The 13,756-nt window shown below is 39.2% G+C and overlaps 1 protein-coding gene across 1 annotated transcript in view; it reads left to right on the forward strand.

The window, feature by feature from the left end:
- The first annotated feature begins 1,551 nt into the window (after nt 1-1,551).
- Nucleotides 1,552-13,756, forward strand: part of LOC139475088 (G-protein coupled receptor GRL101-like) — an 87,587-nt gene continuing 75,382 nt past the window's right edge. Inside the window, exon 1 of the mRNA XM_071258337.1 lies at nt 1,552-2,049. Coding sequence (XP_071114438.1) covers nt 1,986-2,049 — 64 coding nt within the window. The 5' untranslated portion in view covers nt 1,552-1,985. The remainder of the gene's footprint in view (nt 2,050-13,756) is intronic.

Raw genomic sequence — 13,756 nt, forward strand, 5'->3', positions numbered from 1 at the left:
CAGTTATAGAACGTGCTAGCTTAAAGTTGGAGCAAATCCCGAAGTGATGCAGGTCTCGGAAGTTTACCACTTCAAAACCCCAGCTTGTTGTATTGGTAGTGTCCACATAGTTGATATTTAAATGATATAAAGCGAGGTCTGCATATTTGCCATGTCTTTCCAGAATCTTGTCAATCACATTAGTGTCAAAAGGGACAGAAAATTCCACGACTTGATATGGTACTTCGCTTGGTTGACACTCATTTCTGTACCGCCCAGCAGTACAGAACCATCAACAAAATCAACTGAATCAACTGAAATGGAGATTATGTCCCACATCCTTGACTCGTTTTCGAAAACTGTGGAATGCCTTGTTTTCATCATGAGTCAGACAAATAAATATGTGCAAAAGTGCACAAAACAATTCTCTCATGAAGAGCCCCAACGTTAATCAAACCACGCCCTCCCATAATAATTGGTAAGTATAGGTGATTGAAGGGAGAGCGGTGGGATCTGTTGTCTGACATGAATCTTCGTGTGAGGGTGCCAGTACCCTGACTTTCTTGTTTCGTCCAATCAACAACACTAAAAGAATATGAAAGGATGGGTACAGCATAAGTATTTGTGGCTTTAACTTAATTGCGAGCGTTCATCTATGAACTCCAGATTTTCTTGATTCTATATTTGTACTCTGCCCGGAGTTTTTCCTTGATATGGGCATTCTGGAGTTTGTCCCTAATCTGCAGGTATCCAGATACTATTATCTGCTCAAATGCGACTTTATTTGTTCTCCGTCAGTTGATCCATTTGCATTCTAGATTCTCAATGTCCGGGGGAGTATAGAACCCAAGCTGCCTACGGTAGCTGGACTTACTTCGTATTTGGAAATATATTGTATCACATTCATCACAAACATGATCTACGAATGGGTATATCAAAATGTCTTAGATGAAACAGTTGTAAGATTCTGTTACGGAGCCTTTGGAGAAAATTAAAGTAACGTTTATTGCTAATGACATGGCGACTGAATTTGTTTCAGTAATATTTGTCACAGGCATACACGAATGAGCTACAAAGACATTAGTATTATTTATTTATTTAGTTATTTATATATTTTTTATGTTTTTATTTATTTAGAATCCAAAGCAATGGCATCTTTACAAATTAAATCAGTACGTTTATTACTGTTTTTAATGTTTATATTTAAACAAAAACAATATTTTCCTGTCGCCCACTGCCAGGAGTAGGAAGGTCCACACCAAGCAGCAGTCATGGAAACGTCGGCACGTTATGCTCTTGTGTCGGAAGATACAACCGGCAAGTCTTTTATCTGAAAACGCTATTCCACCTCACAACGTACAGTTTTATCTCCTAACAGCTGACAGAAGAAGCGCTTTATAACGAGGAGGCGGAAGAGGCGCGGCAAAGGCCCGTGCAGTATTTCACTGTGACGTGGCACGCTCTCACTGGGGGACACAAAAGCGGGTGCAAAGATAGCAACGCCTTTGGTCTTCCCACGCTGACTGCCCCGAGCAATCTGTCATACCTAGCTTGCCAGGCTGCAGTCTGGAATCTTATATTACTCCCTGATTAAATGAAGAAAGCGAGAGAACTCAATCTCGCGCCTTCAATGCCCGCTCCCGTTGAGATATTGGCTGTATCGATAAGTGAACATTAGGGAAACAATATAGACTTCCTCTGTCGATTTGTAGCACGGATTTTTCCTTTGCGCTCCCAATTCCATTTACAGTCACTCGAATCTGTGCTAAAAGACCCAAGCGAATTCACGTATCAACTTCATAGCTGAAAAAAGACACAGCGTAGACTTTTCCTGCGCTTCACTCTGCGCCGTTAGGGGGCGCTACGTCGGATTTATAAAACAGAGATTGGTTAGATTGAAGTAGGTGCTGACTGCTCTGTCAATGGTAAGACAAATGTGATTTGGAAGTTTATTCGTGGACATTTGTAAAGAGCACGGAGCTCTTGGATGAAGCCATCCTCTAAAGATGTCGACGAAGATGCTGTGTGTCTTGTTTGTGATGATACACCTATGCCTCGCTCAACACTCAGGTAAGTAGAACGCTTAACACCTGTTGCTTTGATGTTGCCGACGGCGTTAGGAAACAATGAAATGCTGGGCCGTACCTGTCTAGCTCGGCACCGCTGGAAAGCAAATGTGATACATGTGCACCACAAGTTGTATTACACACAATTTATTTAGTTTATCATTATGAAGCCCGAACCTCAAATACAGTAACTATGAAATAATGCATATATTGTGTATATTACCCTTTCATTACCCGATGGTACGCTATCAACATCCTATATACATGTCGTTTATAATAAACTTTCTGGTACATACTGTGTATGTATCTAAATTGGTCTAACTTCTCGAACCTTTGGATAAATTAAAACATGCATCTTCATTTCCTGTGCAATCATCAATTGCAACCAAATTGTGGATTCTATATATTAAATTCAAACTAGGGTAATGCAAAAAACACGATTGGACCTCGTGAGATAAAATCCTAATCAATACTCTCCCAATTATTGCCATTGACTGTCGTCGTGATCAGCACTTTACCTGTGCAGCTACTGTTAAATACAAATAGATATCAATTATAGATAAACAGTCCTCATACCACACTTTCATCAACTCTATAACAACCCGCAGCAGGTACAGCCGTCAATGTAAAAGATGTGTATCCAAAGTGTTCGTTCTACCATGTGTGAAAACGACAATGATAGCTTTGTTCAAGAGCATCGCGTCAGCAACAAACCATTGATAGAGACTGTAAAAGGTTAATATACTCTGATGTGTTTTCTTAATGGAACGTCTCGTGTTTAATCCACAATACATTCCTTATTCCTACAGATTTATTCCAATTACAAATTACACCCTACAGAGTAAGCTGTCAAGATGTGAGGAACGAGTCGCTGTCTCTCCGTGATAAACACTTCGTGTTGTTGATATCGCGCAGCCAGCGGAAACGGTCTTTCATTTCCATGCCAATGTCATACTCTTTTCATCGACCAGATTACTGATTTATGTTGGAAATTAAATCCGAAACCTTCTCACATGGACGATGATAGAAATTAGATATTGATAATCCCATTTCTCAAATTGACTGTGCAAATACACAGAGCTTCTTGTCTTGTCTGTGTCAATTGCACGCTCGAAGTATGGCGTTAGATTGATCCAAACCAGTTAATTAATGACCTGTAGAGAGCTCATATACCTCATAGTGTAGAGAAGTGCAACCAATTTCACCCCCATCATGAGCTAGACGAGACAGCACATCTATTATATTTCTCTTTGGACTTAATCAGACGTGGAAATAGTGATGTGAGCAAATTTGCCCAGATATGATATGAAATAAATGCATGACAAAAATTAATGTTCAATGTGGACACATTTGACAAGTAATTGGGAGTTAAGATTGCAATGGTGGAGGGATGTGTTTGGTTACATGTCCAATGTACCCAAAATGGCAACCATGAATCAAGGAAACCTCGACAGTCACATCAGATTGATGTTTACATAGGTCATAGAAACTGCAGGTAAACATTAGCACATGCCCAGGCTTTCCACCTTTTATCTATGTCTCCGTAATGATCACTGAATTGTTGCACTGCAATGGTGTCTCTCCTATCAGTGATGCTGTGCGGCGAAGATACATGTACCGACTATGATACTGACGTTGTTGGATGATGAGATGTATGACATTCAATTGTTTCATTCAACCTGCATTCGAAGAATAAGTGAACGACTATGGCGATTGATAAACGCTATTGACAAAAGCTGGTTTTAGAGACGATCGTTGATGTCGTGATGACCTTTTATACAGCGATTTATGATTTTAATGGCCGATTATCAATCATATTCAATTTACACCATAAATATAATGAATTAGTTTTGACAGAAGGTACTGATCCACACATCTTGTATTGATTGCCTTTTACAGAGATGTTACGGGGAACTGGAAATATATTAAGGAAGAGAATATATGGATGTCAACTTCTTTATTATGAGGAACACAACGTTTCAGTGTGTATACTTACTCCTTCATTTACCTGATATGGCGTAAGCATATACTCAGAAACGTTGTTTTACTCACAATAAAGAAGTTGACATCAATATATTCTCTTCCTTATGTGTATCACTTCTAAATTCTATTGTTGCATAGTTCACATGTTACATGACCACGTATACGTTAAAAATTATGAACTAACTCATCTCTGTCTTATACATATGCTATCCAAAGTTTGGTTACGCAATATACGAACATAACATTATCCACATCATCGTCTTCTTTATCCGTACATAATGTTGCAACTAATAGTGCTCTGAGCCGCTGTTCAACTGATACTCGTGTCTACGTAATCTACATCCAGTATTGTACTTAAAACATAAACACGGATGCAAGGGCAATCTCTATAGAAACTCACCAGGGAGAACGTGATGAGCACCTATAGTATGACGGTCGTTATACATGAAGCTTACGTTATAAAGAAAGTACACGACCTTTGGCAGCGTGCGCTTAAAAGCATTTGATAATCTGAACCTTTTTCAAGAAGACACTTTGAGGACTTTGTATGCTCAGTCTCTGACGTGATCTCTTATTAAATCATTACAACGGTTTCGGAAATGTCTTTAGGTTAGTGTGAAATGCTACCAGGGGTGATTTATATATAGTTAAAAGCGTTGATAGGACTAGAGTATGTATATCGCCAACGACTAACTGAAACATTGTCGGTAAACAAGTTTAATATCGGGTTTCGAACATGATCGACAGAGAGGAATTTCGTAGACATGTAAATGTCTCTCGGTACAACGGTGTCGTCTTGAATTAGGGGTTGATCCACAATCATGTATGTTTAGAAAGTTGGAACTCTTATGGTGCATCCTCAGCAAGCTCACGAAAGAGTTCATCTTATGCTACAGCTGTTACTGCTTGCGAGAAATTTCAGATGGGTCTACAGGTCTACCAAGATACGATGCGATTAAAACCTACGTGTCAAAAGGTGTACCACGCCACATATGCTATCCTGTTACAATACATCTTGAGGAAACATCAAAGAAACGCTTCTCCTTTGGAACTGGTTTACCCTAAACAACACTGTAGGAGTTATAGTGTTGACACTACAATACTCAGAACATCTTCTGTATTTACGATGCTCCGATTCTAATAATGTGCCTTGATAAAGGTCATCGGTCATGCATCCATTAAAATTATCATGACATCTTTTATTATAAGTACACGGAAATGTTTGTGAAGAGGGCTAGATCGGAAACATCGCGCATATAACAATTGTGGACTTTTTCAACAATTTAACTAACTCACCTTTTTTTTTGATAGTGTCGATGATATGAATGTTGCCAAGAGTATTGCCAAGAAAAAATACTGTTACTATGCGTGAGGCGGATGTGACTGAGCCAATCCCAAGCATTTAGGTGAATAATATGAGAAACACATATGTTCAAAATTACGTGGCACCAGAAAGTAGAATTGATCACGAAAATGTAAAATCCTCTTCAGTCTGGCAACCCTTATTAAGCCAGTCTTAGATCCACAAGATCAGGTTACCGTTACTTCTTGCTTGTTTTGTTAGATATTTCTTTCTTTAATCCATCAGCAATAGAGCTGACAAATACAAAATTAATTCAACTACTATGTAAATGTAAATAATTGTATATTTTTACTGTAGCTTTGGACTCCGCTTGATCGAATTCATGAAAATATGAATAGTGTTGCTTCATTAGAAATAATGTGATTCATTCATTATGTTGTACTATTGTTCCAACATTTTTTCAATTATAACTTGGAGCACGGGTGACCCAGTCAGCTAAGGCGCCGCGATTCGCTGTGCAGAGTTACGTCCCATGGGAACAGCAGAAACCTATGATTGTGAGTTCGAATCCCGGTTCGCTACGATTTTGTTTCTAGGTTTGTCAGCACCATACCCTTGCTCGTGGGTTTCACCGAAGTGGTAAACGTCTGAGACCTGCATCACTTCGGGCTTTCCTCCCACATTGAGCTGGCACACCGTGATATAACTGGAACACAGTTAAAAGCGGCGTTAAAACCAACTTACTCACTCAGTCACTCACCCAGTCACTCAATAATAATTAAACTGATAGAATGACTAACTATGCTTGTCGTAAGAGGAGACTAACGGGATCGGGTCGTCAGGCTTGCTGACTTGGTTGATGCATGTCATCGATCCCAATTGCGTAGATCGATGCTCATGTCAATCACTGGATTGTCTGGTCCAGATTATTTTCAGACCCCCGCCATATAACTCGAATATTGCTGAGTGCGGATTAAAATACAACCCCCCAAATATATATTCTCTTTACATGGTAGTTGCAGTTATTATGATCAGAACAACACTGTGAATATTTTAAATATTTTTTTTATCAAACAGTTTGAATGAATCGTGGCGTATTCGTCATCTTGTATCCGTTTCATATACTTGATCTCATAACAGCATTGTATTCATTATATTATGTATGTGCAGTTTGGATATTTTATACTATTGAAAATAAAACATGTTTTATATTCATAAATGTTAAAGTTTCCTTCGGAGAATCAAAAGTCTAGATGCAGACATGGACGCCGAAAGCTGAAGCCTTGCAAATATTAGCTAACTTCAGGCCTCTGTCTAAGTTTAACGAAGTGCCTTATAACAGCGTGTCACTGTCAACTCCCTCCGCCTGCTCTGAAGCAGATATAAGATCTGATTCATGAAATATTGCATTTTGAAAGTAGATCACTCTTCGTCAACAGAGCTTGACATTTGGAGTAATTTTCACTTTTTCCAATATATGTGTGTGTGTGTGATTTGTACTCCGAAAGACCATCCAACGTCTGGAGCAGGGAGGGCGGTAGGTCTTCTGTTGCAATCTCATTGTGGCATCTGCAGATAGTCAATGTGTCAGCAATTCACAGTTGGTCGCTTATCTTAGGAGCAAACCCAGAAAATACAAAGGGACGGTAATCTCATGGAATCACCCCAAGCGTTTAGATAAATCGTCCCTGAAAGCTGCAGTAGACAACTTGATGACTACATTTATCATCACAGTTGTGGGAGAGAAGGGAATCGGCATATTATCACGTTTTTCCGAAAGGCAACAGGCGCCCTGAGCTGTCGTCGCATATTCAAATACGTATTACAACATTAGAATACCTTCTGTACATCTCTGTTGGAAAATTATCAATAATTATAAGTAATTAGAAAGGATAAACTATTCGTTGCAAAGGTTGTAGTTCTTATGAAATATATGTGTGCACCTTTTAGCAGTTTCAACTAATAACACGCATTTAAGGATATTCAAAGTAATGCAACAAGTGTGTAAGTTCTCCTCTCGAAGCACTTCATGTAACACACCTCTTTCATCCTTAAATACAGTGTATTATCACTGGATCTCCCCTCAAGTAGTATTCGGCCCATGCTCTTTGAAGCCAGTCACCGTGAAACCCTTAGCGAAGACCAGACTTGTCTTCAGTGATAAACCTGTGTGATAAAAGTGTATTTGAATTCATCATATAGATTGATTTTCTTAAACTGTGGTGCGAACATTGTGAATATTGAAGCTTAAACCTGACAACAAGGCTCTGTTGGCATTTTGTCCGTGCATGTGCCCCGTTTGATGGTGTTAGTTACCTTTAAAGGAATTCAGTGTTTTTTACCATATGTCATACAAAAAGTTCACAAATCACAGTCAGATTATATGAAACGTGGTTTTAAAAGGCATGACTCGACGTGATTCCAGAGAATCACCCCAATCCACCAAGCTTGCCTTCGGTGCTAATATACTGCTCTGTACTTGAGTCTGGGATCTGATTGACAGCAACCATATATCATTGTAAGTAGTTTCCATATCAAGTCTTTGATAGGCATTTAGACGTTGGAAGAACATGTAAACCATGAGAAAGTAATTATTAACAAAAGTGTCATGTCTTCAACATGTTCACATATTCGCTGTATTACATTCATGTTGGTCTTAATTTAATACATTAATTGAATCTAAAGCCCCTTTACTTAACGTTGAGTGCATCCATACTTATTTAAGGATTAAATGGGCTTCATCTGCATGTATTATGTAACGAACGCGTAAAATGAGTGTATTCTTGATTACACACACACACACACACACACACACACACACACACACACACGCACATTCACACGCACATACACACGCACATACACACACACGCTCACACTCACTCACACACACACGCTCACTCACTCACTCACACGCACACACACACACTCACACTCATTCACACGCACACACACACACACACACACACTCACTCACTCACTCACTCACTCACTCACTCACACACAAATATGTATATTCAACCTTCCGGAATGCCCTTCAAATATCATCATGATAATGCTACATACGCTATTTTAACAATAGGAAAAGATGATAGTTTTATTATTATTTTGGCTGTTTACGTATATATAAGCCCCTTTCCATATACGCACCTTTCCATAATCAATGGTTTTCTCTCCTGAAAGAAGAGTCCATTGTACGACTCCGACTATATCATTAACATAACACTGTGTTTATGAATCACTACGAAATCACTAAGTCATATCGGGTCAATTCATGACACAAACAAGCAAAGTGACCTTGTCTGCTACATTGTAGTTTTTACTGGTGACGTTTTGGCGTCGAAAGTTACGTGTAATGACGTCACAATAGATTTGACGTCACAGCATACGTTACATATCACTTAGTTTTCGATACGGCTTTCTGAATAGAAGACAGTACTTTTGTAAATCATAATTACATAATCCTATTGGACGTATATGTAGTCTTACCATTATACACAGGACATTTTATCATGTTGCCGACTTATTAAAATACACTTCTACAGGTAGTAACTAGTTAATATGTGCGTCTTGCACATGTTCTGATTAACGATAACGAACAATGTATAGACAATAGGGTTACCAGGGTTACGTTTGAAATTTCACATTGAACTTTCCACCAATAAATTAGCATTTTCGGTTTTGAAAAACCGATGCACGGTACGAGTCCGTGCTTGAGAAGGTAGCAGAAAAATACAAAAACAATAAATTGCAAGGTACGTACTTCAACCACGCACCTGCTACAACAATCCAGTGTAACATAAATAGATCCTTGGATTCCTATCTGTTTATGTGCTTATCAACATCCATCTTTTAGTATTTGTAAAACACAGACAGCATGGGTACACAGGAGACGTTTCGGCTCGTATTTGTGGCACGTTACATGTGGAATACCACACAAGATTCGGTAAACGATGCGGTTTACCATCCTGAGCATTTCGATTGGCAAGGGTCAGTAGAAAACCGCTCAAATATATCATGTTTATCGCCATAACACTGGCAACGAGGAACCAGTCGGCGTGTGATGTACGTGATCGGCACTGGTAGGCTGCAGTGACGACTCCAAGGGTGTAACGGGAGACGGAATTATTGACCTTGGCTGTATGTACTGGTTAGGCATTCGTGCAGTGCATAGCACATTGTATTATCCTGGTTCTAGATACCAAGATAAACGGTTGTACGAAATTACTAATTCACCCCTGTATGCTAACTGTAGTTATTAATGGTGACGTTATAGGCGTCGAAGCTGACGTAACGTGCAATGACGTCACAGTAGATCTGACGTCACAGCATACGATAAAATTGACTTAGTTTCGATACGTTTTTTTTCTAAATAAAAGACACTTCGTACACTTCCTCTCTACAACTTATTGTAAATCCTAATTACATTGTTACTTATCATTTATCAAAACATTTACTAACACACATATTAACTAGTTACTACCTTAGTAAGTTGGCAACATGATACAATGTCCTGTGTGTAATGGTAAGAACATATATACGTTCCTTTCTTCACTTTTTATCCGGAATTAGTGAGTGAGTGAGTGAGTTTGAGCCATGTACTGTTATGTTCCTGTAGTGAGGATGTACACAGGTTGCCAAACAGACGGTCACAGCTATGATGTAGACAAGTCAGGTTGCATACTCGGGGCAAGTCTAGGATTCAAACCCGCAGTCAGCGGATCCTGACGAGGCTCAGTGACAAAACTCTGCACAGCGTCTACGACTATCGGCCACCTGTGCCCCGTTTACAAATTGATCGACAAAAACAGTGTTATGGTGAAACTTGTTAAATACGCAAAATTGAATACATTGAAACTAGTTATCACATAATTTGTTTTTTAAAAGTATTTGTTTTGTTTTTTTGTTTTTTCAACAATGATCGCATATTAAAACAAATGCATTCAAATATTTCGTTTGGAGCCGACAGCTTAGTTCTCCCACACGTGCCCCTAGACTTTCATCTAGTCTCTGAAATGAACACCACGTACAGAAAAAAACAGTTGTTCAATTATTTTAATAAAAATATAATAAAAGGGAACCCAGTGACGCTCTTCATTTTCTTGCATTAAGCTAGACTTGCCAAACATTATAGACTTGCATGGGCTGTATTTGATTATATATTTGTATTAGAGTCTGTAAGACAGACCAACGTACCCCTTCAGCAGCACGATGCGACCATTGCGATAGATAATACGAGTGTCGGGCCACTAATAACAGAACATCAGTCGATATATCCTTTCGCTCTATCCCTGTATTGTCTCCGTCTTGGCAATACTCAGTATCATATTACATGGATGCCAATCTCACTTACCCTCTGGATCTGACCAATGGACATCAGTATAACTCACGTGCATAGCTGTCCAAATGGTCAGCACTTTCAATCCTCGTTGGTGTGTGGAGGCACACGGCAGGCCATTACCGGTTGGTGTTAACCAAGTTACCGCTGTCTGAACGCAGATTAGATGGTGAAGCTACTCTAGGGTTACTTAATACTTGATATGCAGATTGCCTATACAAAATTGGAAGTCTGCCGTATTAATTCTAGTAAAGAGCACGGGAGGATTTCTTATGATAAGTTTAGCAATACCATTATAGCGAAAATAACCAGCATATCAGCCATATTAGGGTTCGGTTTCACGGGATGACATTCCATGTAATGTTTAGATAAAAAAAGGTTTATTAAAAAAAACAGATTAGATATTTTACGGTAAAATATAGAATACCTCAGACAAAAGAGAAAAGAATACATGTGTACATACTGAACTCTATGGTTTGGGGACTTCATATTATTCTCCACATATTGACCAAATACTATACATCACAGAGTCTTTATGTGAACCATTCTTTGGAGCTTTCTATTGGCAAGCAAATAACCTTCCAGTCCAATAGGCACCACTGGCCATAACATGGTCAGTTTATTATATGGAGTCCGGATTCAATTACCTTGACATCACGTCGTGAACAACCACCACATATAATTACATCGGACTATTCCCACCATGTCCCGCTCTGTACACGCATACATGCACCGGTGAAGATACACAGACATAATTATTCGGGTCATGTATTTTTGTATCGCCTCACTTCAGGGAAATATATTTTTTTATTCCCACAGATGGAACTTCGTCTGAAATAATCTGCGTTTGAAACTACCTTGGTGTTTATAATCGCAATGATGCCTTTGACAATTTTCGGTACATCCAAAGTGATTTTAACCGTACCTGCGCACCCTTGCAACTTTTGCGTCATCGTACGGCGCGGACCTTTGATGATGTTTTCAACAACTAGTCGTTTACTGACTCGATAACTTTCAGCGATACAGCTGTTTTACTGCTAACTTCTGGCTTTTTTTATTTGACATGAGTACTCACTCAGAGGGGATTCCCATGCGCAACTTGTCCATGCCATTTCCAATGCAAAGGTTATCGCCATAGGGAAACAAACTTATAAAATGTCAGCGCATATAATGTTGTCAATACAAAGGATTACATTTCCGTTTCGTCACACACTTTTCCATTCTTTTCTCTCTCTCTCTCTCTCTCTCTCTCTCTCTCTCTCTCTGTGTCTCTCTGTCTCTCTCTCTCTCTGCATTTCACACCGCAATAAACATTTCTTCTCGCCCACTTTCAGACCTTTTTATTCTTCAACATAAACTCACTCTTATAACCAATATATATCTATCACATTCCACCCAATATGTCCCTCTACCCTGCTTTCAAACCTTTGCCCTATTTCCCTCTTCCCCCACCCCTGCCACCACACTCGCATATAGCGCACATATCTCTCCCTCCCCATCTCTCATATATGATCACCACTAGGCCTCTCTGTCTCTCACAGAGACACAAGACTCGGAATATACATATAACGCTAAGCTACCGACCACACACAGTATCTCTGAGCCCCCACGAGAGGTGAACGCATCTAACGAGTGAGACTGCTCCTGCTGTACTAGAGTCAGAAAAGCCATTTGACGACTGGAAACTTAGTTTACGTATCGTATTAGATTTCAATTTTCTGACTGATGTATTTGTTAGTTTTATGACACAACAATACAGAGAATACACACGGGACCCAAAATTCATAAGCTTCCTTCACTTTGTCAGACATTCGTCGAGGTTTAGAACTATTACAATGTTAGAAGAGATTTTCCTAGTGATATTTTTGTTATAAATGCCAACAAGCTGATGGATCATACACAAATGGAATTGGCATCACAGGTTTTATCACAGCACGACATCGATTTTGATTTCTCTCAACCCTTGCCCATTAATCATGTCGTATGTCATAAGCTTACCACATTTATGAATGTTTCTAGACGCATAAGAAAATAAATTGCTGGAATTGCATCTACTTTTTACCTAATGTATATGCTTATGTCCGAGATTGGTTGGCGTTGTGTTGCTTATTATGGTCTCATGATCATTGTCCGTTCTGATGTTAAAAGGAGGTTTGGGGCTATTCTTATTTTTATTAGTGTTTTTAAAAATGTTAACATTGGCAGGTTTACAATATGTATAGACTTGTTGGGCCCGTCTCCTCTAAATTAACGGAACCATTTATTTCGTTCGAAGATACGTCGAAATAGGTAATGGCACATGCTGGCATGTCGAATGCTGTCCTAGATGATGTTATGTACACAAAGAGTGATAAATGAATTGACTTACTTTACAAACTCTTATCGCTAGGAAATACTCAGAAATGGGGCAGGTTGTTAGAATAGCTCTCCCGGGAAGGTGTCATTAATCTTGAGATAGCTTGTTTGGCAAAAGGTCGACAGGATGCCATTTTAGAATTGCACGCCACAATTCCTATTGAGATTTGGACTAGAGGATAGTGGTTGTCCTTGGGTTTTGGGATAGACCTTTCCGACCCTCACTTCCAAGATCATCATTTTGAATTAGCACCAGAACAAATACTCCTGATACCAAATGTCTCTCATATTATGTAACAGTGTCCCGCCGTGATATTGCTGGAATATTGCTAAAGCGGCGTAAAACCATATTCACCCACTATAACAGTGTAAACTTATGATCCCATATGAGTGAAACCAGATCGAAGTCCTGCATAGTAAACTCCGAGCTAACCGACCCGAAAGATAACACAAGGTCATGACCCGAAGAAGATTGAATTTATTTAAGTGTAATCTTTATAAACGGAGAAAACTCACTTGTACATGTACGAAGTGTGTGTTCGGAGCCGGGTTATCCGCAGTCGACATATGTTTTGAAATTTGACCTTCAACTCCCTCTGAAGGTCATTAGTCTTCTTGGTGGCATCTGTCTGGTGAGAATGTATGGTTATCTTGGGGGTTCAATCTTGAAACAGGTATCTAAACGTCTCTGCTTATTTATTTACTTCAAGGCAAGAAAATTAAAGGCACTCT

Source organism: Haliotis cracherodii, unplaced genomic scaffold (genome assembly GCF_022045235.1).
Source record: "Haliotis cracherodii isolate W230 unplaced genomic scaffold, xgHalCrac1.p SCAF_1, whole genome shotgun sequence".
NCBI lineage: Eukaryota > Metazoa > Mollusca > Gastropoda > Lepetellida > Haliotidae > Haliotis > Haliotis cracherodii.